At 38.3% G+C, this 27,945-nt stretch overlaps 1 protein-coding gene across 1 annotated transcript; it reads right to left on the reverse strand.

Moving 5' to 3' along the window:
- Positions 1 to 2,393: 2,393 nt before the first annotated feature.
- Positions 2,394 to 19,803, reverse strand: LOC119075143 (protein aubergine-like). Its single transcript, XM_037181535.1, has 11 exons — positions 19,770 to 19,803; positions 19,270 to 19,386; positions 19,040 to 19,205; positions 18,264 to 18,844; positions 17,715 to 18,193; positions 17,440 to 17,643; positions 17,181 to 17,366; positions 16,372 to 17,115; positions 16,155 to 16,303; positions 2,569 to 2,684; positions 2,394 to 2,405 (listed from the first exon to the last, which is right to left on the reverse strand). The coding sequence occupies exons 2-10, from the start codon at positions 19,375 to 19,377 to the stop codon at positions 2,569 to 2,571; spliced, it is 2,733 nt and encodes a 910-aa protein (XP_037037430.1). The 5' UTR covers positions 19,378 to 19,386; positions 19,770 to 19,803; the 3' UTR covers positions 2,394 to 2,405.
- Between the last annotated feature and the right edge of the window lie 8,142 nt (positions 19,804 to 27,945).

The following is a 27,945-nucleotide window of genomic DNA, read 5'->3' on the forward strand; positions in this document are numbered from 1 at the left end:
ATTTTTCATTTCAATAATATCGTTTTTTAGACGATATTCGATGCGTAGAAATGTCCTGTTACCCATATAGTCAGTGGCTGGTTTTAGAAAGTTAGTTACTGAAGCTCAAAATAATTGTAATGTTTTCACTGAACTATTCAGTCCATTACATTGGACGCAGCGAAACTAATTCATTACATGACGTAACGGTTTTTAGCCCAGTAACCAAGTACTGGGGGCTTATACGAACACCATGCCGACGGTAAGGGCAAAGCATTTGTCTATGATTATAGATCCACAATAAAAAAAAGTATGTCCGTCTGTCTGTCCGTGTATACGATAACTAGAGTAAAACTCAACTGATTTCAAAAATTCTTTCTTTCCATGATAGGTAATGACAATGGCAAGACCCCAAATGAAAATGGGCATATTTGGGTCGACCACTCCTGGGCCCAATAAGTGTTTTAGGGTTTTTCGAAGATATCTACGGCATTTGAAACGCTACACTTGTAAGTGATACGTCAAATGAAAGGTATTTACAATACCGATCGAAGAAAAAAAAGTTTATGGAAATTGGATGACCGACTCGTGAGTTAGACCCTATGGTGTGAACTAGGCACAGGGCGGCAAGCCGTTTTTGATTGTAGGTTGGCCAAATTTGAACGGATTTAGATAGATTTTGCTTTATTAGATAGGTATTGACCGTACCAATCAGGGAAAAAAATTTATGAAATTTGGTTGACCGAGGCATGAGCTGGGTCCCTTGGAGTGAGCTCATAGGCTACTCGGCAGTACAGTGAACGTGGTGTATTTTGACAATATCTCGAGTAAATGTTGACCGAATTTCATGATTTTTTTTTGTTTGAAAGGTATCAAGGAATGTAAAGCGTCGGTACTACTTCCGGTCTCTTTAACAAAATGGCTACCGGCGGCCATATCGGATTTTAGTAAAAGTGATGTATCTTGGAGAAAATGGTACGGAGAGAGTTTCTGCTAACAGAAAAGTAATTGGTTATGTGTGTGGGGTGTTTCAGGCATTCCATATCTCACGCATATGGACATGGTGATAGAAAAAGTTTCAAATTTGGGCTCTTAAAATTACTTCGTAAATTTTTGTTTTATTTGAGAGGTACTTCGTACGGGCTTTCGTAATTGCGCTATGCGCAATTTTTAAGATGAATATGAATACTTTCATTAAAATTGCACGCGCCGGACTTGGGATCACGGACGAATTAGGGCTACGGATGCGCTAGGGTCACGTTCGTAATAGGTTTACGGGTCGTACGGGGCTCAGTCGCAGCAAACGCTCCGACTGTTCTGATGGCTTGTTTGTGAGAAGAGTGAACTCACTCGTTTGTTTTCGAGCGACAAGCGTCGGTAACTGTCCTTTCGACAAGAAAAAAATACGTTTACACTTGACGAAAAGCAGTTACCGAAGCAAGTTTATCTGCCTTAAACCGAAACGCCGCTCCGAATTTGTGTCTTTGCTTTTGAAGAGCTTCCGACAGCTTTGAGCTTTTTGTATTCCACTGAAGTATTCAATTTTCCAACATGATTCAAAATATAGGCTCAAAGCTCACAAACACACGAGATACTGTAGATACACATAGCAACGCGAGTTTGACATCAAATGCTTCATTTTTCTGGCCTTTTCTAATTGTTTTGAAAGTTGGAACTTGCGAAAGCTCCCCAATTTTGATCGATAAATGAATTCTCCTATGAATTACGGAGCAGTATCCAATGTATTCTGGTTTATTGCCTGCCACATAAAAAAGTCAGGATAGTAAAGTTGAATATTAATAGTGCTCGAAAATGCGAGTATATATCCGCAAAGGAATGAACGTGCAATGAACCGTACAGGGTCGGTGGGAACACTAAAAAATCGATTTGATGACAAGTGTGTCGATAGCGGATTCGTGATTCGCAATGTATGTTTCATTTAACTGCAATAACATCAATCTTTTACATTCCTTTTTGTGTTTTTGAAATGGAATGCCGCCCAATTATTCATTCGTGTGAATGAGCTGCTCATTTCTCTGTATGAGCCCAGACTTGAAACTTGGCATACTGAATCACTTTCATGCGTTATTTGACGCGTGATTTTTTTTGCCTGTCATAAATGCGATCTTTGAATATCTCGCATTTTTTTACGCTTGAAAATTTTTGACACGTCAAAATATTTTTCGTAAAGAATTCACTTTCGACGCGTAAAATATTTTGTCATTATTATAAATTCACTCAAAGCCGAGGATATTCCACATGGTAATAAAGAAAAGAAATTGGAAGTGCTGCGTTCACGACCCATCAATTTTTTTCATTTATTTCTCTTATATGTCATATAAATTCTGAGTGTAAACCTTGTCTGGTTGCTCAACCATTCTAACAAAAAATATTTTGCTAACAAAATGCAAATTTCAATTTTAAGTCTAGCTTAATTCAAGGTCATACTTGAAGTTTCAGTTTATGTTATGTGTCCTTATATCGACTATTTCCATAAAATAGTATTAATTCAATTGGCTCTTGACCAGCAGCTCAAACAAAAATAAATTTACGAAAAAGTGCCAATTTTTACGCGTCAGCCTATAAGACTTATAAGAAATACAATTGCTTCTCTAGCAGATTCGACGGCGGTTGGTGAATGAAATTACACACAAGGTATGCCAGTTTGTGTGCGTACTGGCAAACGGCTGGAACGGCTAACGTACCTGGAATTAACCCAAAAGTAATACAAATAAATATCGAGAGAAGACGAGGTTCTATGTCTATGTTCAACACGGTGCGGTTGAATGAAGTTTTATCAATATGGTGTTAATGTCGATATTTCTTTATATATGATTAACAAAATCGTAGCCCTGAATACGATTCCATAAAAGAAAATGATTATCAACCACATACCATTCGGTGCCGCGGAACCGAAGATATTTAAGCTACGAAATGAGTATGGTGATTATGGGTTGTAATTGGTAGAAGTTGGAACTTTTAAAGTAATAGTACCATGGTGATCACAAAATTGGATCGCATCGAGTAGCCTATATACCGTGTATGTTGTGTAAATATAATCAAAGTTATGAAAGAACAGATTAAGCCACTTCTGCGTTGATCGCGATGGCGGAGTGAAACACAAATTTTGACAATTTAGTCAGGTTTTCTCGTTACAGATTGTGTGAAATGTCGACTTGATAAAAATAATTACGTAAGTGCACAGAGAAAAAAGTCAGATTAAATGTTTAATCTTTGGAAAGATTACGAACATTTTAAATTTTTCTAAAGATTTCATTTCAATCTTTTTTCAAAGATTACAAAAATTAAATCTTTCGATAGATTACGTTTCGGATTAAAATGGCTAAAATTGATAGTAGCAGTGAGAAGTGAAGTTAACTATAGACAATTTTGCCACGGATTTTTTTTTTTTTTTAAAGAACGTTGTTATGGTACCTAGAGTTTATGATTAGAATCTAGTAGATGGTAGATGTGTAATTTTTTGTCATATGTTAGCGATTCAAAGTAAAACTAAAAACCACAGCACAGAAATGTTTGAGACCTTTTTTTGCTTTTCTTTAGGAATATTAATTTGAGTTGAAAATCGTTGCAAAATTAAATTAATTCTTCCATGCAAATTGGTCTGTTATACTTCTTAATCAATTGTACAATTAAATATGGGGCGCAAAATATCGTTTTATTATAATATTTTCCTACTTTTCAATACTTTTGTCAGGCTCAACTTCCTTATCGTTGCTTATCCAGATTTATCTTCTTCTTCTTCTTCTTCTTTTTCAGCCTGTTTCTATCCACTGCTGGATGTAGGCCTCTCCAACTTCTTTCCATTTCGTACGATCCATTGCCATTTGCTGCCAGTTTGTACCTGCAATATTCTTAATTCCGTTTGTCCATCTCTCTGGTGGTCTACCTATAGCTCGTCTTTTATATGGTCGCCAGTTCATGATCTTTTTGGTCCAACGTTCGTCTGTCCTTCTTGCAATATGTCCCGCCCAGCTCCATTTCAGAGATGCTATTCTTTCCATGACATCAACGACCCTGGTTTGTTGTCGAATCCATTGATTCGTCATTCTGTCTCTGAGTGTTATTCCAAGCATACTCCGTTCCATGGCTCTTTGTGTCACTCTCAATTTTTCTTCGGATGCTTTCGTTAAAGTTAACGTTTCCGCTCCATAAGTGAGCACTGGAAGGACACAAGTGTCGAAAACTTTGCGTTTCAGACAATTATTCATTTTGCTTTTGAAAATTAGTCTGAGTTTTCCGAACGCTGCCCATGCAAGACCAATCCTACGTCTTATTTCTGCAGTTTGGTTGTCCAGACCTAACTTCAGCTTATGTCCTAGATATACGTAGCTGTCGACTCGTTCAATGACAGTGTCACCAATTTGGTGCCAGATTTATGAAATATAATAATTAAAAAAATGAAGAAAAAAAATGTTGCCTTCGATTAGGATTTGAACTCGTTTACTATGATGGTTACCTCAGTCGGTACAAAGGTTTCGTTCAGAAGATTATTTTTTAATCTTTGAAAGATTAAAATCTCCGTAACAACGGTTCGAAATTAAATCTTGCTAAGATTAAGAACCCAATAGCTCAGTGGTAAAGTACAGGACTGGAGATACGGAGGTACCGAGGTGAAAGAGTTCAAATCCTGATCAAAGTAAGTAAAAAAAAACATTTAATTTCAACTAAACAAATAAAATTCTCAATTTCAGAATAAATAAAACGAGTAAATCTGATTCGATATTCAAATATAAGTTGAAAAAAAATTTTTAATTTCAAAATAAAAAAAATTTAAATCTCTTGCAAGATTTCGATCTAATCCATCGAAAGATTATTTTCGAAAGATTAAATGCAAGTAATCTTTCGAAAAATTAGATTTCAATCCAAAAATAAATTTGGTCCTATATGTAATCCGAAAAAGATTTAAATCTAATCCAGGATTTCTCTCTGTGTGTCTTAACCTGTTCTTCTAGAACCTTGCACCAAAGCGGGCGACATCAAATTTGTTTAACGCACTCATTACGACTTGCGTAATGCCAGCATCTTCGTGTTCAGCTCGAAAGTGTCTTAAGTATGGTTTCCACTCAACAAAAAGTACTCCGTGAGATGATAGAGAAAGCCGTCAAGTAAACAAAGCAAAAATTAAAAAGATTCATTTTTGTCTCTCACACGGAACTCTTTTTTTTGATAAGTGGAAATCAAGCCTTACAAAATCTTGAATGAAGTCAATAATTTTCCGGCCTTGTCCGAAGACACATCTTCTGCTTATATATGTAGAGTAGAGTATCTTTCACGTTTGGTTCCGCGGGTACGAGGGAAACAGTTGGAGACTCATTGGAGTTTGGAAATTACGATATTAGTCAAGCTTTACTGTTCCTTGATATTAATACTGGACATATACGAGGCTTTAAACGCTATATTGAGCAAGGTTCTGAAAGAACAGGTTAAGACACTTTCGAGTTGATCACGAAGGCGGTGTGATCAAAATTTTCCTGGAGCGCCAGCTGGGCTTGGAAAATTTTATCACAAAAATTCACCGAAAAAATTCAAAGAAACTCACCTCTTATGCTTTCCATTGTATTCGGGCATAGTCTCTTTGTGTCGCCAAGGCATATTTGAACACTAAACACTTTTTACTCGATGCAAAAACAAAAAGTTTTTTTTTTGTTTTGTCGCGACAAAAACACAGAAAATATTTCGACACAACTGTGACACTCCACTACTATAAGTACTAGAATGAATGCTTGCTGTGTTCACTTCGGCGGTAAAATATTTTCATTCAAAAAAGTGTCGGACATATTATAAAAATCATGAAACAGTTCACAAAGGGTAGCATATACATTTAATAATGTTTATCGACCAGTTTTTAAAGCTTTACGAGAGCTCAGGGGACATTCTCTCAACGATGGGAGAGAATTTATTAAAAATTTAGCCTCTCGTAAGACTGCGCTGAGCGTAAATAAATGTTCGTTCCTCTTTAGTAAGCTAAGAAGACTTCGCGAAGTCTAATTATGCCACATCTTTGAATAAAAATATCGGCTGAGCTCTAATAATTCTCCGCTAGGCTTCAGGAAGTGTCCGTTAGGCCTAAGCAAGTTGCAGGAAGGCTTAATGGAGCCAAAGCTAAGTGGAGTCTTATTAAATCGTATCGAACACTTATTAGGTATATGCTGATGCTTATTGAGTGTTCGCTTAGCTTCATTGCCTTACTACAACGTGCTAAGGTCTGACGGACTCTTACTGAAGTCTAGTGGAGAATTATTAGAGGTTTGTCAAAGCTCAGCGGAGAATTATTAGAGCTCAGCGGAGGTTTGTTAAAGCTCAGCAGAGAATTATTCGACCTCAGCCGATATTTTTATTAAAAGAGGTGACATAATTAGGCTCAGCGAAGTCTTGTTAGCTTACTAAAGAAGTGGGAGAGGTTACAATTTTAATAAATGTATACCATCGTTGAAGTGTCGGACACTTTTTCGAATAAAAATATTTTACCGCCGAAGTGAACACAGCAAACATTCATTCTAGTACTTATAATAGCGGAGTGTCACAGTTGTGTCGAAATATTTTCTGTGTTTTTGTCGCGACAAAACAAAAAAAAACTTTTTGTTTTTGCATCGAATAAAAAGTGTTTTAGTGTCCGAATACAATGAAAAGCAAAAGAGCGAGGGGTTGCTCACTCTGATTAACCACTGGTTAATCACTGGTTAATCATGTTAATCATGGAGAATCAGTACTCTTCGGAACAAAACATATACCTTCGGAGAAGTACCAATTTGAGAGATTACGCCCAAACACACTGAACGTGCTGTGCAGTAGGTTCAAAAATGTTTTAATGGACTGGGAGGGTACTGTCAGTTTAAATGGTTTATATGTTGGTAAGAATAATTGGCACAAATACTGTCCATTGCAGCATGTCATAGGCCTGCTTAGCTCTTAGTACATGTAGCAGGAGACCAATTCGTAGTGCAAAACGATAGTCTCACGATTATCACGGTGAGCTTGAAAGAACTTTAGGTCGAAATCACGGGTACACGGGATTTTCAGCTTGAAACTTGTCAGGGGACTCCCAGTATTGTTTTCATGCAAAAATTAAAGTAGTCGAACCGGGTCCTTTTTCAACTTCGTCGATTTTTTTTTATGTTTCGACCTCGGTAAACTTCGGGCACTGCCAGTACAACTATTTCGCAATAGAATTTTCTTAGTCACTTAGTTTTGTGTCTAAGCTTTGTGATGATTACACACATTCTATGGGTCAAGTGCAGCAAGTGAACTTTTAGGTGTATTGTGTGACCCAAACTACCAGAGCTACGAAAGATACGAAAGTGAATTTTTTCTCAAGAAAAATTCAATATTTATGTGTACGTACTCTTTAAAAGGTTCATTAAGCTATTTCAGCCTTCGTTCAAAGATATTTATGCTGAAATAGATGCGATTTCCACGATACCTGACATATTCTCCGTCAATCTTAGCGGAACTAGTGGTTGTTTTGTTATAATATGTTGGGATCAGAGCAGTGTTGACATTTCTAATTCATCCTAACTCTAATCAACCTATAAAGAGTACGTACACAAAATATTTAATTTTTCTTGAGAAAAATTTCAATTTCGTATATTTCGTAGTTTTTGGAAGTGACAAATAAAATTTTATTGCAAAATAGTTGCGATAGGTTGGTTACGGCAGCGATTTTAATTTTTGCATGAAGGAAAAAGCTAAAAACCAGTGTACCCATGATTTCTACTAAAACTTCGTTCAAGCTCACCGTGTTATATTACGCTGTCAGGTAGTAGACATATTACGCAAATGGATTACAGCCCTCATAAAGTCAACTTATAAATCCAAATTTTTAAGTAATGGAAAACTCAAAATCTTCAACTTATTTTTTTGGATTCTTTTTTTGGAATATTTTTCATTCATTTGTCCAATACTGTTATTATTCGAAAGTTGGTTTCATTTGCCTAGAGGTGACACGTATTGATTAAAAGGATGAGTATTTCTACAATTTATTTGGCACGAAAACATTCGAATAAGCGGTTCTACTTATTAGTTCGCTCTTTATCATAATTATGCAATTAGAACTTGATCCTTTGATAAAACATAGCTAACGCCGACCCGTACGAAACACCTATTCGTATCAAAAGCCTTTAATATGAAACTCTTCATTTCTCTTACTTCATTTTCTTCTCTGCTGAAAAACTATTCTCCCTTTAAAATCACTTGCATTATCCACTCTTTGCCTTGTTATCATATACAAATAAATTGCCGGAGACAATATAGACAGCCCCGTACGAAGTCAACTTTCATAAATTCCTATTTAAACAGCTATATACCGCTATATTTAACTATATTTCACTATAAATAAACATTTCACAGATGAATTTGCTATTATATAGCTCTATATGCCTGTATATAGCTCAATATAGGTGAATATAGATATATATAGATGTCCATATATGGAATGCCCCACACACATAACCAATTACTTCTCTGTTAACAGAAACTCTCTAAGCATCATTTTTCCCACTTTATATCACTTTTATTAAAATCCAATATGGCCGCCGGCAGCCATTTTGTTAGGAGACCGGAAATAGTACCGACGCTTTACATTCGTTAATACCTTTCAAACAAAAAAAATCATGAAATTCGGTCCAAATTTACTCGAGATATTGACAAAATACTCCAGGTTCACTGTACGGCCGAGTAGCCAGATAAGAGCTCACTCCAAGAGACCTAGCTCACGCTCCGGAGAACATAATTTCAAAAACTTTTTTTTTCCCTGATTGGTAGGGTCAATACCTATCTAATAAAGCTAAAACAGACGAAATATGTTCAAATGTGGCCGACCTACAAGCAAAAACTGCTTGCCGCCCTGTGCCTGTTTCACACCAAGGGGTCTAACTCACGAGTCGGTCATCCGATTTCCATAAACTTTTTTTTTTGTCGATCGGTATTGTAAATACCTTTTATTTGACGTATCACTTACAAGTTTAACGTTTAAATGTCCGGAGATATCTTCGAAAAACCGTAAAGCACTTATTGGGCCACAGCTCGGGAGGGGTCGATCCAAAATCACTCATCTTCGAACTTAGCCTGTCTTTTGACATTACCAAACGGGAAAAAAAAAGAATTTTCAAAATCGGATGCGTTTTACTCAAGTTATCGTGCAGACGGACAGACGGACATTTTTTTTCCACTGATTTGGCATCTCTAGACAACCACAATAGGTTTCCCCTTACTCAGGGAGTCCAATTCGACGTGTTACAAACGTATGCGTAAACCGATAAGACCCCAGTACTTCGTACGGGTCTAAAAATTCGATGAGCAAGCCTTAACGATGTCCACTGCTTTCGTCTGTAAGGCTTTAAGGACGCGTGTGCAAATAATGGGTATCTGGGATACCGGGAAATCCACTAAAAGAAAACGAAGAAAAAATTAGCCGAAGGCGAATTTTTTTTTTTCGTGAATCGGGAAGCCAGGGGTAATTGAAATTGACGGGAAATTGAAATTGATGGTAAATCATACTGACAGAGAAATCGAACTCACCGAGAAATCAAACTCACCGGTAAATCGAAATTGACGGGAAATCCAACTCACCGGGAAATTGAATTCACCGGGAAATCGAAATTGACGGGAAATCAAATTTACCGGGTAATTGAATGAAAAAAAAAACGGAAAGTCAAACTCACCGGAAAATCGAACTCACCGGGAAATAAAATTCACCTGGAAATCGAAATTGACGGGAAATCGTAATTGATGGGAGATCATACTGACCGGGAAATCGAACTCACCGGGAAATCGCAATAGACGGGAAATAAAAAAAAACAGGAAATCGAAAAAAAGGGAAGTCGATAAAAACGGGCCATCAAAATAGACGAGAAATCAAACTTACAGGGAAATTGAAAAAAAAACAGGAAATCGATTAAAACGGGAAATCAAATCGAAATGGCTGAGAAGTCAGAAATAGAATGTTTTGAAATTATAAAATCGCAAAATTTTCTCACTCGCCCCGCTCTCGATTGTTCCCTTTCTTCTCAAATTTCACACGCGCTGAGTCCTGTCAAATATTTCACCGAGAACTCCGAAATAGAATGTACAAAATAGAAAATTGCAAAATTTTCTCACTCGCTCCGCTCGCGATCAATTACTACCCTTTATCAAAAATTACATACGCTGAACGTCATAAATATAGGGTTATAGTCAGAGAGTAGAATATTTTCAAAGTATAAATCGCTACAATTTTTCGCTCGCTCCGCTCACGATCATTCAGTAACTTCTCAAATGTCGCGGGCCTATGCAGCCGGAATCATTAGGCAAGCACTACAATAGCTGAGAGTATGAAACGAAAAATATTATAAATCTGACATAAATAAATAAAGAAAACATTTGGAATGCGAGACTTTGGCTTTCGACGTTTAATAAAATAATTCATGTTTGTCACGACAGTACTTGATCAAACTTAATTGAAAAATAAAATAAATTTTACATTTACCGGGAAATGAGAAAATGTTTACCGGGAAATCAGAACTTTTATATCAGGAAATCTAGCTAAATTTTAAGGATACCGGGAAATTCGGGAAATCAGATTTTGGATACCGGGAAAAAAACATTATTTGCACACGCGTTTAAGGAACACCTTACTCTTACGGTTACGTTTTTTCCCAAGTCAGTTGAAGAGCATAATAAACATCATTGTCGTTTTTACCTATTCTAACTCTAACAGAAAGAACTAACCAAATTTGAGGAAGTTTATTGTGTATATGGTGGTTTAAAGTTCACAGACCCCCAATATTACATAGAAAATGTACATATTTTCACTTCGACTGCGCCGATTTTTTCAAATTAAGTTTATTTTGTTTGTTTCAGTCTATTACAGCCTCTGCAAGGCTTTCCAGAGCTTTTTCCAGAAAATTTTCTATGAAATTATGAGGTGCCTCAAAAACCCATTCAATCTCTTGTGCGGTACTTGTGCTGCGACTGAGCCCCGTACAAACCCGTAAATCTATTGCGTACGTGACCCTAGTGCGTCTGTCACCCTACTTTGACCGTAAGCCTATTGCGCCGGTTAAAGTAAAATTATTATGTAATGTGTACATCTTAGAAATTGCGCATAGCGCAATTACGAAGCCCCGTACGACGTTCCTTTCAAATAAAACAAAAATTTCAAATAGCCCTAAAATTTTAATTTATTGAGTATAAATACACATAGGGCCTAGTATCGGCCTCAGTCCGAAGATCCAAATTTAATTTTTTTTTCAACTACATTCTATTCGGCCTTTGATTACCTTCCAAATGAAACAAAAATTACGAAAAACGGATGAAATTTGCTCGAGTTATATGTAAAATACACATAGAGCCCTAGTAGCAGCCTTAGTCCAAGGACCCAAATTTAATTTTTTTCAACAACATTCTATTCGGCCTTTGATTACCTTCCAAATGAAACAAAAATTACGAAAAACGGATGAAATTTGCTCGAGTTATATGTAAAATACACATAGGGCCCTAGTAACGGCCTTAGTCCGAGGACCCAAATTTAATTTTTTTTTCAACAACATTCTATTCGGTTTTCGATTATCTTTCAAATGAAACAAAAATTACGAAAAACGGATGAAATTTGCTCGAGTTATATGTAAAATACACATAGAGCCCTAGTAGCAGCCTTAGTCCAAGGACCCAAATTTAATTTTTTTCAACAACATTCTATTCGGCCTTTGATTACCTTCCAAATGAAACAAAAATTACGAAAAACGGATGAAATTTGCTCGAGTTATATGTAAAATACACATAGGGCCCTAGTAACGGCCTTAGTCCGAGGACCCAAATTTAATTTTTTTTTCAACAACATTCTATTCGGTTTTCGATTATCTTTCAAATGAAACAAAAATTACGAAAAACGGATGAAATTTACTCGAGTTGTATGTAAAATACGCATAGGGCCCTAGTAGCGGCCTTAGTCCGAGGACCCAATTTTTTTTTTCAACAACATTCTATTCGGTGTTCGATTATCTTTCAAATGAAACAAAAATTACGAAAAACGGATGAAACTTACTCGAGTTGTATGTAAAATACGCATAGGGCCCTAGCAGCGGCCTTAGTCCGAGGACCCAAATTTAATTTTTTTTCAACAACATTCTATTCGGCCTTTGATTACCTTCCAAATGACACAAAAATTACGAAAAACGAATGAAATTTACTCGAGTTCAATGTAAAATACACATAGGGCCCTAGTAGTGGCCTTAGTCCAAGGACCCAAATTTAATAATTTTTCAACAACTTTCTATTGGGCGTTCGATTACCTTCCAAATGAAACAAAAATTACGAAAAACGGATTAAATTTACTTGAGTTCTATGTAAAATACACATAGGGCCCTAGTAGCTTTTCACTTCTAAGGCCCTAACTCACGGTCCACTCACCCGATTTTAAAAAACTTTTTTTTCCTGGATTGGTATTGACAATACCTATCATTTGCCGGGTCATTTACATTTCCATCGTTTATTTTGCCATAAATATCACCAAAAGACCTTAAATCACTTAGGTGGCCCTAACTCACGAAGGGCCGACCCGAATATGCCCATCTTCGAACTTAGCCTCACTATTTTGACTATCTTTCAGGGAAAAAAAATTTTTTGATATCGGATTTGATTTACTCAAGATATCGACGTGACGGACAGACGGACAGACGGCCCAAATTTTTATTGCGGATTCGTCATCTATGAACATAGGCAAACACTTTGCCCTTACCGTCTGCTTCGAATTCCATCAATTACACACGGCATCGTAATCCTATAAGCCCCTTTGTACTTCGTACGGGACTAAAAAGTAATGATGAAGTTTGACATGCCACTGGCTGTGGATTTTCAAGTTGTTAAAATCGACCCACCCTAGTGAGCATAAGAGGTGAGTTTCTTTGAATTTTTAGCCCCGTACGAAGTACAAAGGGGCTTATAGGATTACGATGCCGTGTGTAATTGATGGAATTCGAAGCAGACGGTAAGGGCAAAGTGTTTGCCTATGTTCATAGATGACGAATCCGCAATACAAATTTTGGCCGTCTGTCCGTCACGTCGATATCTTGAGTAAATCAAATCCGATTTCAAAAATTTTTTCCCTGAAAGATAGTCAAAATAGTGAGGCTAAGTTCGAAGATGGGCATATTTGGGTCGGCCCTTCGTGAGTTAGGGCCGCCTAAGTGGTTTAAGGTCTTTTGGGGATATTTACGGCAAAAAAAAACGTTGGAAATGTAAATGAAACGGCAAAAGATAGGTAATGTTGATACCGATCCAGGAAAAAAAAGTTTATTAAAATCGGGTGAATGGCCCGTGAGTTAGGGCCCTAGAAGTGAAAGGCTACTCGGCCCTAAGTGTATTTTGCATATAACTCGAGTAAATTTCCTCCTTTTTTGTGATTTTTGTTTCATTTGAAAGGTAATCGAAGCCCGAATATAATGTGGCGAAGAACGTTTTAAATTTGGGTCCTTGGACTGAGGCCGCTCCTCGGCCTCATATAAATCGAGTAAATCTCATCCAATTTTGCTAGTTTTTGTCTAATATGAAAGGTAATTGAATACCGAATAGAATGTGGTGAGAAAAATGTTTGAAAATTAGGTCCTTGGACTAAGGCCGCTTCTTCTTCTTCTTCTAAAGCAAAATGAATAATAGTCTGAAACGCAAAGTTTTCGACACTTGTGTCCTTCCAGTGCTCACTTATGGAGCGGAAACGTTAACTTTAACGAAAGCATCCGAAGAAAAATTGAGAGTGACACAAAGAACCATGGAACGGAGTATGCTTGGAATAACACTCAGAGACAGAATGACGAATCAATGGATTCGACAACAAACCAGGGTCGTTGATGTCATGGAAAGAATAGCATCTCTGAAATGGAGCTGGGCGGGACATATTGCAAGAAGGACAGACGAACGTTGGACCAAAAAGATCATGAACTGGCGACCATATAAAAGACGAGCTATAGGTAAGGCCGCTACTCGGCCCTAAGTGTATTTTGCATATAACTCGAGTAAACTTCATCCGTTTTTCCTAATTTTTGTTTCATTTAAAAGGTAATTGAACATCGAATAGAATGTTGTTGAAAAAAAAATTAAAATTTGGGTCCTTGGACAAAGGCCGCTCCACGGCCCTAAGTGTGTTTTGCATATAACTCGAGTAAATCTGATCCGATTTTCCTAAATTTTGTTTCATTTGAAGAGTAATCGAACACCAAATAGAATGTTGTTGAAAAAAAAAAAATTGGGTCCTTGGACTAAGCCCGCTACTCGGCCCTAAGTGTATTTTGCATATATCTCGAGTAAATTTCGTCCGATTTTCCTAATTTTTGATTCATTTGGAAGGTAATCGAAGGCCGAATATAATGCTGTTGAAAAAAAAATTGGGTCGTTGGACTAAGGCCGTAACTAGGCCTTAGGCCTCTCAATAAATTAAAATTTTAGGTCAACTTGAAATTTGTGTTACATTTGAAAGGAACGTCGTACAGGGCTTCGTAATTACGCCATGCGCAATTTCTAAGATGTACACATTTCATAATAATTTGACTTCAACTAGGGTGACAGACGCACTAGGGTCACGTGCGCAATAGATGTACGGGTTAGTACGGGGCTCAGTCGCAGCAAACGCTCCGACTGTTCTGACGGCTCGTTTCAGTGAATTTTTGTGATAACATTTTCCATACATTTTCGGGAAACTGTCCTGTCATTTCCCAATGACGGGCCTTCAAAAAAAAAAAATTGTTTTGAATTGTCAAGATTTGTGTTTCACCCGCCTTTGTAAGTGTCTTAACCTGTTCTTTCAGAACCTTGATATTGCGGAGCTAGATTTTAGAAGCAAATTTGTAGCCTACATTTAGGCGGAGAAATATTCGTTTTTTGATGATTTCTCTGAAAATTTGGAGCAAATTGGAGCTTGCTATAACAGAAAACTTTGGCATTTTTTGTTGTGGCGAATACTTGTGTGTCGGGTCCAGTTGTTGGACATCAAGCTGAAACCGCTTTTGCGTAAATGAAATTCTTTTATCGAAATCGCCACAGAGGAAAAATACATTTTTAGTAGGCCTTTCGATGCGTGCCATCAGGACCTATTTTCAGGAATTTTTAAGAATTTGAATTTTTCGAAAATAGGCCTTCTTCTTCTTCTTTTTCAGCCTGTTTCTATCCACTGCTGGATGTAGGCCTCTCCAACTTCTTTCCATTTCGTACGATCCATTGCCATTTGCTGCCAGTTTGTACCTGCAATATTCTTAATTCCGTTTGTCCATCTCTCTGGTGGTCTACCTATAGCTCGTCTTTTATATGGTCGCCAGTTCATGATCTTTTTGGTCCAACGTTCGTCTGTCCTTCTTGCAATATGTCCCGCCCAGCTCCATTTCAGAGATGCTATTCTTTCCATGACATCAACGACCCTGGTTTGTTGTCGAATCCATTGATTCGTCATTCTGTCTCTGAGTGTTATTCCGAGCATACTCCGTTCCATGGCTCTTTGTGTCACTCTCAATTTATCTTCGGATGCTTTTGTTAAAGTTAACGTTTCCGCTCCATAAGTGAGCACTGGAAGGACACAAGTGTCGAAAACTTTGCGTTTCAGACTATTATTCATTTTGCTTTTGAAAATTAGTCTGAGTTTTCCGAACGCTGCCCATGCAAGACCAATCCTACGTCTTATTTCTTGCAGTTTGGTTGTCCAGACCTAACTTCAGTTTATGTCCTAGATATACATAGCTGTCGACTCGTTCAATGACAGTGTCACCAATTTTGATTTCTCTATCGTCCCCGATGTTGGTCATGACTTTTGTTTTCGATAAGTTCATCTTGAGGCCAACTTTGCATTGCCTCTTCACTTAACTGTTGCAGCATAAGCTGAGCCTGACCTAGATTCGCTGCTATCGGTACAATGTCATCAGCGAAGCGGAGATTGCTCAGGTACTCTCCATTTATCTTTATTCCCATTTTACTCCAGTTTAACTTCCTAAAAATACTCTGCAGAATCGCCGTGAATAATTTCGGTGAAATGGTGTCACCCTGCCTTACACCTCGGCCAATTCTGAATTTCTCCGTGCTCTTATGAAGTTTTATACATGAAGTAGCATTTTTGTACACATATCGAATTGTGTTGGAGTACAAATAGGCCTTGATGTGAGTAATTTGCTTGTTAAAAAAGAATAGAAACGACAACATACCCGACCAATTGTAGTACAAATGCGTCATCTTGTACGACAGAACTTGCAGACGATCCGGCGGCCAGCCAGAGGTGTCATGTATAACGTTATAGTTTGTCGGCGTCACGGTACCATTTCGTACAAATTGCGAATTCAAAAAGAAGTCGTACCTGACGGAGGGCGTAACACAGGAATTTGAAAAGAATTTTTCATTTTGAGCCAAATCAAACGAATTCACCTCTCCGGCAGTGTTACAACATCGTCGACAACTGTCCCCGGTGTCGGATTGACGCCACCCTTAAAGAATCTGGCGGTGGTACGTTTCGAAACGATGATAAAAGTAAACTTCAACCGCTTTGCGTCGTCCCCGTAAAACTTTTCCAGTTTATCGCGAATGACGTTCACTTCGTGTTCCAACACAGAATTGGTCCGGCGCTCTCCAACACCTTCACGATAGAAAACAATCCGATCCGGTAGAGAGTTATGGCGTTCCGTGAAGCAGATGAGAGCTCTTCCCATATTCAGAGCCAGTTGTTTGTACATTTCTTCGACAGTTGTGTGCGGCGCGATGGCCGAGAAATAAGTTTGAGAACACTTCATATCCATCGATGCAACGAGTGCACCATACGATGTTCGGTTGTCTATGGTGTCGCGACACACATTGAAACCGACGACCATCAAACCGGATATTGGAATTTCGATCATCCATGGAGCGCCGCCCAACTTGCTGTTAATTTGGACAATGACTTTCGTCGCAACCGACAGCTGGGAGCCACGATCTCTACCCGGTTGGGGAGTTATCCGCTTGACGACGATAACTTGCGACGGAATGGCCCGTTCCAGACAGCATTTCTTTTTGATTAAGCCATACTTGTCCGCATTGGTGTTCAATACAATGCACATGATCAGCTGAGGATCGCCGCAGAACGCTTGATCTAAAGCTGTGGAATAAGTTTGGCCACGATCGTCGGGAATAGCGATGCTGCAATGGTAGGGCAATCATTTATTGGGAACAATCGCAACTCCCCGGCCGTCTGATTCACTCACATTGTTGGTCGTCTGACCTCGTATCGCATTCCGTTGCCGGCTCTTTGTAACACTGAAATGAAGTCTTCGGCCTCGCGACGTTTACACTGTGGTACAATTACCAGCCAATTTCTTAAATGCTGAGAGGTGAACATGGAAATGTCTCGAAATTCCCGTGACCAATTGGCTTCGTGGTTGGATAGCGTTCTGGTGAGAAATTAGTTTTAGTTTGACAGCGTCGAGGTGTCGGGTTGTTGAGTTCCAGCGGTTTCATACTCACATTTTTTGGTCGGCAAAGAGAATTTTTTCAGTCGCCAACTGTCGACCGACCACCCGAACCATGTTCTTGTCCAGGACTAAATTCCAATCCGTAAAATTGTGCTCGAATTCGTCGGCGCTTCGAAGCCGTCGATTGAACGCATTCAGTCTCTCAATGCGAACATTTGGCGCTAGTTTTGTGTGGATCGCTACGGCAGACATCAGTCTGAAATGAAAGTTTGTTTTTGTGAAGCCGAAGTGGTCTCCTGATGTACCGAAAGCAAAACGCAAATTTACCGATGGTCATTTCGCATGTCGTCGGTCAATCCCGTTACACGGCACAGCTCCGGAACCAATAAAATGTTCTCGAACCGACCGCTTCCACGATAACGCTCGTCCAATTTCGCAACCAGTAACGGCTGACGCGTATTCCGAATCGTCAGACGGTATTTGTTGCGGTAGTACTCCATGAACGTAACATCACCGCGCTGCGTTGGAAATGTGTCTGTCGGCCACGAATTGAAATCGACGTCGTCGATGTAGTAAGTCCTGTTATTGTAAACCGTCAGCACTGTCATACCGACGACTGCCATTTTGAAGGCACTCTTGTAGTTCATTCGCTCGTTCTGCACGCAATTCAGCAAAATATCGTGCACGGTGTCGGTTCGCATCACCTTGTTAGTCACTTCGGCGCATAACATGATATCCGTTTCGTACTGACGAATCGTAGTGACATAGCCCGGCCAAAGTTGAAGGTGGTGTTGCGGTATATCGATCTGACGAAGAAAGGAAATGGTGAATTTTCCAGAATTCTAAGAGCAAGCAGCTCCGAAAGAGATCAATTACTTTGGCCATTGCGTCAAAGAAATTCCGGCCAATCAATTGGAGATGCAATACTGCCATGCTACGTCGCAAAATCAAATTTAATATTTGCGCGGAAACCGTTGTAGTCATGTCAATTGGACGGGTAAATTCCACTGTAGTTCGGATCGATTTCCCATCGCGATCGCTGGAAGTAAATTGTGTGACCTGATGCGGCAGTTTAACCGACAGGAACAACGAAGTTCCATCAAACAAATATCCTCCGAGCAACGATTTCTGTTCGAAAATCAACCGATTTCGAAGTCCGCGCAACTCAATCGGAGGGCTAAAATTCACATGGTATTGATACAGTTGCCAGTTAGGTGGTTTCAACAGGCGAAAATGGTTCGTTAGTAAGGTGACTGGCTGGCCCCATGTTCCCTTTTTCGACTGAACATTTTGCGGCTTTGTTCTGATAATGTTTGTCAGTTCCGTCGGTGATGGACGTTTCTCATTACCGGCATCTGCCAACTTTACCGAATCTTCAACTTTCACGAAACTTTTGATCTTCGCGGCCCTTTCAGCCTTCACGGCACATTCCGCTTTCACAGCACCAAAGTTTCCACCTGAAATAGTTACGGTCGTTCGATGACTCAATTGACGAATTAGGACAAATGAGGAGACTGTGAAACCCCATTCAAATTTCGGGCTGATCTTCCGATCTCTACATTCACTCAGATCGTCCAGCCGAAGCGAAATCAGTCTCTACACAAAATTTTATCTTTTTTATCGATTAAAAAAACAAGTTGAAGGCCACTCACTAGCAATCGGTTGTGCCAGCCGTTCTGGATACTGCCGCTGGGCGAAAATATGTTCCGCAAAGCCTTCGGTGAACAATAAATCGTACGGTGGTGGTTGTTGTGTTGGTTGTGGTTCCGTACGAGATCTACCTCTGCCCGTTGAATCCTCATAATCTCGCGAAGACGACTGAAATCATATTCTTGAGCAGATCGATCCGGGGATGACAACAACATTGTGATAACAATATTACCGGAATGGGAACGACAGTCACAGGTGCTTGCCGATGGTCACGATTAGGATGCTGTCTTTCATGTGTATACGGGTCTGTCATTCCACGAGATCGTCCACGGCCTGTCATGATTTTGATCTGAAACGAATCGAGAATCTTTATCCATTATCTCCTTTAGCATCTACTGTAAACAAATATCCACAAAATCCTCGGTAACACCGAGACCTTGTTTTACTTTCTTTTATTAGAGTCAGCTCTCGTTTTAAGACAAGTTTACGCAAACTATTGTTTTCACAAGAAGCTTCCATTCGACTCTTTCTATTTTTCTTTCACCTGTTCTAGATGTTCTAGGGTAACGACTCCGGTTACGAGCCGTTCGCCAGTTACGAGCCCCCTCTTACCATAAGAAACAATGTTTCAGCTACGAGCCCCCCTCAGTTCTTACCATAAGAAACAATGTATCAGTTACGAGCCCCAGAACAATAGATTTGGTAGGCTCGTAACCGGAGTTGTTAACCTACCAATTTGATTATGGCCGTGAATCAATTATATTGTGAAACACTCACAATTAAAACTAGTAGTCCACCACACTCGAAACTGAAACTATCCTCCTTGACGGATAAAAACAAAAAATTTGTTATCGTCGCTGACGTGAAATAATTCCGAAATAGCGTCTTTGCACAACTCAGCGGCAAAAGTGAATTTTTTGTCGTCTTTGTTTATGTCCTCATTTGTACAAACGTCACTTTTACGCACTAGTGTAATCAATCCATTTACGTCCTGTTTTCATCCTATTCATGCAACTCATAATGTGCAAAATTTGCAAACTCTAGATACCTCTGTTGCATAAATCGCTGGAATGTGTCTAGGTGTGAAGTGCATACTTTATTATGCTCACGATGTGTTTTAGGACACAAGGCCTTCTGACATCTGAAGCCTAAGAAAGTATTTTGCACTCGATGTCATGAATATCCATTATGCAATAGGTGATGGAATCTGTTTATGTACTGTCCGTTTGACAAGCGGATCGCCACGGTTCAGCAGTGGGTTTCGAACATTTGTTCTTTACACGTTGGCACATGTGATCTTGTCAGATTCATGATTGTTTTTACGAAAGGTTACGCTGATTATACTTTGTGAAATAGGCCAATACCTTGCAAATATGTCACATCTTGGACAGAATTTGACACTGCAATATCTGCAACATGAAAAAACTAAATGTTCGAAAAACACTGAAACCCCGTGCTTCCATCTACGTAATATACACATACTAGGTAAGCCAATCTCAATCTATTCAGTGAACGAACTTTATCCCACTAGTGCGGCTGTGGGCCGTGCTAACACTTCTCCCAGTGTTAGTGGAGTGCTTAGGTGATCTTCTCTTTGATTTTTGTTTTTCGTTAGTTCTAATGTTCCTTTTTGTTTTTTCAGATTAGTGACCATGGCTTTTGTTAGTGTTAGTGTCAGTATTTTCCGTTTGTCTAGTTTTCAGTTTCAGTTTTAGTGAAAATGTTTGTGAAGTTTACTGTTGTGAGTTTTTGTGCGAAAGTGAATGAATGGGTGAATGGATCTGTGCGTGAGCCGGTGGATTGAGGTTTGAATTTGTTATTTCATTAAAATGTTGATTTTTGTTCTTCTTTTTGGTTTCATTTGTTTGCTTGATTTTTTGCAAAAAGTTTACCCTCCCTACCGTAGAGCGCACACAATAACAAAACTCTCGACACTGTCGTTCCTGACGAGTCCCCCAGTGTTCTGTTTCCACATAAAATTCACGGGAATTATATGGAAGTGAACTAGTGAGTTTTGAGATTAGCTGGACGAAACGGTGTCTCTAGGTACTTTAGGGATAACGCGACTTAGACAATTTGATTGTGATCGGTTTAACATAATTTTGACTTAACGACGACAGAGATTTGGCCTTTTTGCGTTGTTTTCTGATTTGTCGAAATACGTCAGACGAATGGCTCGCGATTAGTATAATAGCTTCGCGCTGTGGGATAGTGCTAATGTTAGAAATAGTCCGTTGCGCAATTGTAACGTTAAAAAGCACTTCGCATATGTCAGAGTCACGGATGTTTGCAAAAATTTATGCAATCAACCTTAATATGGTGAATCTGTTCATGATGTGTCTGAAATATTCTTGATATTGCCTTTTTCGCACCGAGCATCAAAATCATATATTCATGTATGACTGAAGATACCATGTCAAATGCTGTAACAACTGTAGTGGCACCGTTGTAACATTGTAGTAATAAGTGTTACAACAAGTCTGTGAGTAGCTGTCAATTTCAGTTTCAGATTTTTGTCAGTAAAAATTTTGGATTTCGTGTTTTGGCTCACTGAATGGCATAAAACGTTGTATAAAACACGAGTCGTACGCTGGTATTTTATTACAAACGATGTCTAGTTCGATAAAATACATTCATACGAATCTTGTTTCATAAATAACTATTTTCTGTGGAGTAACCTTTCAAATCATATTTTCTGCCAATCAACGATTTGCAATCAAGGGCGCGACAAATTTTTGTTAGAAAAGTGTGAGTCTTTTTTCATTTGCAAACTATACAACTGAACGTACTCAGTGTGGATGAATTTTAAACCTACTAACACCCTATTTTCTTCGGTAATATATGGAATCACATGACTCTGTACGGTTCGAGTCTTCTTCTTCTTTTTCAGCCTGTTTCTGTCCACTGCTAGACGTAGGCCTCCCCAATTCTCTTCCATTCCGAACGATTAGTTGCCACTTGTTGCCAATTTGCGCCTGCAATTCTCTTTATACCATTATTACATCTCTCTGGTGGTCTACCTCTAGGTCGTGTTTTAGGTGATATCCAGTTCATGATCTTTTTGGCCCAACGTTCGTCCGTCCTTCTTGCAATATGTCCCGCCCTGCTCCACTCTAAAGATGCTATTCTTTCCATGACATCATCGACTTTTGTTTGTTGTCGAATCCATTGATTTGTCATTATATCTCTGAGCGTAATTCCAAGCATATTCCGTTCCATGGCTCTTTGTGCCACTCTTAATTTATTTTCGGAAACGTTTGTTAAAGTCAACGTTTCCGCTCCATAAGTGAGCACAGGAAGGACACACGTATCTAACACTTTACGTTTCAGACTATTATTCATTTTGCTTTTGAAAATTAGTCTGAGTCTTCCGAACGCTGCCCTGCCCATGTAAGAGCAATCCTACGTCTTATTTCTGCAGTTTGGTTGTCTAGACCCTACTTCAATTTGTGACCTAGGTACACGTAACTGTCGACACGTTCAATGACAGTATCACCAATTTTAATGTCTCTGTCGTCGTCAATGTTTGTCATGATTTTCGTTTTCGACAAATTCATCTTGAGGCCGACTTTGTTTGACCCCTCATTCAACTGTTGCAACATAATTTGCGCCTGATCTAGATCAGCTGCCATCAGGGAGATGTCATCTGCGAAATGGAGATTACTCAGGGACTCTCCATTTATGTTGATCCCCATTTCACTCCAGTCCATGTGAATAACTTACGTGATATGGTGTCACCCTGTCGTACACCTCTGCCAATTCTGAATTTTTCCGTGCTTTTATGGAGTTTTATACACGACGTAACGTTTTTATAGACGTATCGAATTGTGTTGGAGTATCTTGAGTCTACTCTGCACTCGTCTAATGAGTCCAATATCGACCATGTTTCCACTGAATCAAAAGCTTTTTCAAACTCTATGAATATCAAGACCACTGCAATCTTGTATCCATTGCATTTCTCAAATAGAGTAACTGGAGAAATTTCTGAAAGAAAAGTTCATGTTTTCGGTTTTTGACCACCTCCAACACCAGCCACACAAGAAAAGTTTATTTCTCGTCGATTAAGAGTCAATTCGCCAATTCGTCAGCCAAATTTTCAATTTCTGAAACAAGCTCGGAATCGATCGGCTATGGGCTAGAATTGTCCCCCAGACACAAATTTGGTTCAAATTTACTCTTTTATTCCAGCCGTAAAGGTCAACTTTTTTTCAAATGGTCCGCAAATCCTGCAACACAAAACTTCTGTGGTAGATTTTTGATATGTGATAGAGGCTGAAGCCAGCTACCATAATATGTAGTTCACCCATCAGAAGGTACAGAAGGTGCAGAGGTACAGTACTATTTGAAAGTTGCCCGTACTTTGACTAATGGCTGGCCATGGGTGGTGCGTGCGGAAGTCAGAGTGGGCTCAAACGGTCGGCCGTGGATAGGCCAACAATCCTACAAAGTTTCAACTTTTTCCTTCCTCAAGTTATTGCTAAAAAAGTGTTCTAACCACCCTCTGACATCACATCACATGTAGACACATTACACCCAAACTGGATTTTTTTGAGAAAAAATGTCAGACACCCCCTCGCTAGAATTGAACGACGAATCGAATGAGCTATATAATATCGGCGCGAGCTTGTTTTCCAAGTGGCTGAGAAATTGGCGAAATGACTCTTAAAACCAAAATTTCCAAAATCGGTTCAGGATGGCTCAAGTGATCGTTCTATCAAAAATCCAGTCAAAAACTCTTTTAAGAATGACTCTCAGATCGTTCGGTCGATATTGTCCTCAGAAATTTTACTGACCTATCAGTCCAGAGAATTAATTAACTTTTTTGATGCAGTGGACGTCAGTGAAATTCTGCCATGCCTAATAGCTGGACTAATCATGCGTCACATCAAACGATATTCTTTTAAGCGACACACAAGGAATTGCGTCACCTTTACTCTGTAAGGGCTTCTCGGCTGATCATTATTAGATACACGAAGAGTTACAAAGGACGAAACGTATAACCTATTACGGTTCAGTCTGTTCAAACAAAAAAGTATCTCACATAATATCCATTGTCTTTCGATATTTAATGAAGGTCGTCCCATCATATATACATAACTAAACAAGATTTGTCCTTCCAATATCCTAATCCTATTTCTATACACTGCCAAATCCTCAAAAAAAAGCCCAGGCAAATATAAAAAGCTATCATGCACAAGCCATCGGCCCATCAGTGAAAAGGTTTTTGTTTATATATAATGTTTCCATTTCTTGGATTTTGGTTTTATGTTTTTCTGAACACATATGGCATGGTGTATACCGTAGATATACTTACTGGTATATACGGAAGAGAAATGGCACATCAATATTATATAGATGATGCGAAAGGGATAAATGCCATTGGAATTTTATCCATCATCCACCTCAACTACACACGAGGCAATACGTTATTGCTAGGCATGGAATTTTCATGGAAAAGTGATGAATATCTGGCGTTATACATAAACTTTACTTTACCTTTTAGTGCGATAATAAAACATTTATTTACACTTTTTCTCAAGTCCTTTGAGAACTTTCTTGCGCAATTTTTATTTTTTATTTTTTTTTCTACTTTTTTTTCGGCTGTAAATGGGAATGCTAAAAATGTTGAAAATATTCATAGCCATTTCGATTTCGAAATATACTTTTCTCTCGTATAATCGAAATCGAATAAGAAATGGCAAATATGTGTGATTCCTTTCAGTAAGCTCAAATGCAAAAGTGTTCTATGCATTTACGTGAGAATTTCTCGTTGAGCACACAGGGAAGTGCGGGAAATCACAGTTTCGGACAGATTGAATGAACTACATTTAAAAAAAAAAATCTTCGTAACTTTTGACTCATCCCTAAAATCTACACACACGGCAACAATCAAAACTTGAACCAATTGAAGAATCGAACACATCCATTTTTGCCACTTGCAAAGTTCTATGTTGTATTCGTCGTATTATTGTCTCAGTGGGTGATTTCTCTTTCGTTGAATTAATTTTAGTTTTTTTAGAACTTCAAAATGGAAAGTGCGGAGGTATTTTAACGTAGCGTCATTTTCATACAGTGAAGCGTTGAAATGTATTTGTTGGTTCACTTTTTCATCGAATCGTTCACTTAAAATTCAAATTTTAGGCACACTTACGGCGTGAATAAGTGATTGTAGTGAGACTCCGTAATGGTATGTGCTCGTCGAACTGTGATGATGTGCATTTTTATATGAACGCGAACACGCAAACATAGTTTGTCGAAATGTTGAAAAATTTCGAAACAGTCTCAGATTGTAGTTGCTTGTTTCAAATTGAACTCTAGACAATATAATAGGTCTCTTCCAAGCAACGGTAAAGCCGAACAAAATGAACCGAACACGAACCGATGTCATCCATAGAACCACAACCACAACTTATGTTTCTTTGTTATTTCGACAATTGCATTGTTAATAATGTTGAGGTTATGGCTCTATGGATGACGGTTTGACATTTCATTTCACCTTGGAAGAAACCTGGAAGTGTTCGTTAATCGATAAAAGAATCAATGAAATCAATGTAAGCTTCGTTTTGCCGTTATTCTTGTCATTTCGTCCCAGATTTGTTGGAAAAATTGAAAAACATCGTTTCAAACAAATCTTTACCATAGATTTTACGGTGGTATCGGTCTATTTTAAATTTTTCCAACAAATCTGGGAATATTTTCATTTTGTTTTGTCAGAATAGATCATTTTCATTATACGGTACTTGTCAACGTAACCCTAATTAATTTTTCGTCAAGTAGTCCTTAACCTCAATCAATTGACGTTAACTGCGTTCAATTTACTGATTTTTATATGAAAATCGTTCGTTCAATTCATTCGATATTTTTCGACATGTCTGACAGTTGGGATCGTGTCTGACGTTTACAAGGTCATGAAAATGATCTATTTTGAAAAACTGTGCGTGTTTGCGTGTTTCGACGCATTCGCAGAAACAAACACATAATCACAGAATTTTACATGCTACATGCGTCGAAAACCGTACTTTTCATGTTTGAAGCACGCCTTTCGACTCCCTCAGCATGTAAAATCCATTACATAACTCGGGATGAAAGTAAAAAGTCTCGTTTTCGTGTGTTTATTAATCTCGGCTTCGCCTCGGATCAACAAAATTCACACGAAACCTCTACTTTTCATCTTTTTATCCCTAGTCATGTAAAATACTATTTACTTTTTACACAATAAGACTTGTTTGTACACATACGCTAAATAAATAAATAATACCTGTTGGACTCGACTCGACAATTTACTGTCAAACGTCATCCACAGAGCCATATAACCTCAACGCTTTTCCATACATTTTGTTTATGTTGTTCCTAATAACTGTAGGTTCCCGGAGCTCCCAGTTTGTTATGACTGATAGATTAAGTGATGCATATTTTCATAGTCGGTTCGAATGTTTGCAAGGTGTTGAAACGAAAGATTTCTTTCTTAATAGTTTTATGCATAGAAACGAAAAACTTCACTTTGTTGATGTGTCTTATTTGTTCAACGAGGGAAGATAAGTTGGAAATCCCAACTAAAATCTCTACGAGAAGAGTGTGACGCAGTCTTTGAAATATACAATTTCTAAAATGAATGATATCGCTAGAGTCAAATTGTACACCCAATTAGTGCAAACAAGCTGCCTTAGTTTTCCTCATCATCTGCCAAATAATTTTTACCAAAAAAATTGACTGAAAACAACAAAAATTTTACCGAAAAAATCTGCGTCGTATGTGGCAAATAAATTTTCTTGTTCCTGAACATCTGCCACTTTGCGGCGCAGATTTTTTCGGTAAAATTTTTGTTGTTTTAGTCAATTTTTTTTTGGTAAAAATTATTTGGCAGATGATGAGGAAAACTAAGGCAGCTTGTTTGCACTAATTGGGTGTACAATTTGACTCTAGCGATATCATTCATTTTAGAAATTGTATATTTCAAAGACTGCGTCACACTCTTCTCGTAGAGTTTTTTGTTGGGATATCATTCATTTTAGAAGTTTTGGGCTCTTAACCTGAAATTCATCAAAATGATACCCGACTGTGGATCTATCCAATAAATACTCTAATGTATTACATTCATGAAACTTAGTTTCGGAAAACAATCTTAGAATGAAAACGTAATTCGTAAATAACTTTTGATTATCCAGTCGTTTCAAAGTAGGCGCTGGTTTAATCAAAAAATATTAATGAACGTAGTGCATTCGGATGAACGGAATTACATTTCATTATCTACACATGTTTGAAAATTTTCCTAATTAAAACTTTTTTTATTGTGTTATCCAATGATCAACATAAAATGCCGCTGTGGTATATTTTGGATTTATTTGGTTATTTTAAAAACTTTTTCAATTTTCCACATTTTCCGATTGCACTCTATAGGCGCACGTCGTTGGAGCCGTCGCCTTTTTGTGATGCGTCCAGATTACATCTGTTATCATGTGTCGTTATATGGTATTCTAGTATTAAAAGTGCAGTATAAGCTTTGATTTGACAGGCCGATTTGTTTCAAGATTTATCCGGGTTTTTTTTCGTTGTTATCAGGGCCCGTAGCCAGACCGAAATCTCAGGAGGGGCGCGCGCCCCAAAGAAATTATTTGTTCGAAATTACGTCAACAAATACCCTACAAAGCACTTGCGTTTTGTAGGTAATAAATCTTTAATGCTCGTAAATGTTCCAGTTAAATGTACTATTAAAGTTACAAGTAAAAATCCAGCGCGAGCGGAGCGAGCTAATTTTTTTCTATTCTGATTATCGCTAACATTAAAAACTTAACAAAATTTTAGGAAAGCAGAAACTCAAGTGAAAAGTTTTGACATTTATTGCTACCAAACATCCGTAAGCTCTACTTCTCCTGAAAGTACATGCAGTACATGCACGGCACCTTTCGTA

Source organism: Bradysia coprophila, unplaced genomic scaffold (assembly GCF_014529535.1).
Source record: "Bradysia coprophila strain Holo2 unplaced genomic scaffold, BU_Bcop_v1 contig_193, whole genome shotgun sequence".
Classification (NCBI taxonomy): Eukaryota; Metazoa; Arthropoda; class Insecta; order Diptera; family Sciaridae; genus Bradysia; species Bradysia coprophila.

Excerpts from the sequence above, each read along its gene's own strand:
- LOC119075143 (XM_037181535.1), bottom strand. The coding sequence starts at position 19,377 with ATGACAGGCCGTGGACGATCTCGTGGAATGACAGACCCGTATACACAT. Across the intron at positions 19,206-19,269 it reads TGACTGTCGTTCCCATTCCG|TCGTCTTCGCGAGATTATGA; the intron begins GTAATATTGTTA and ends ATATGATTTCAG. Across the intron at positions 17,367-17,439 it reads CTCTTTGCCGACCAAAAAAT|AACGCTATCCAACCACGAAG; the intron begins GTGAGTATGAAA and ends ATTTCTCACCAG.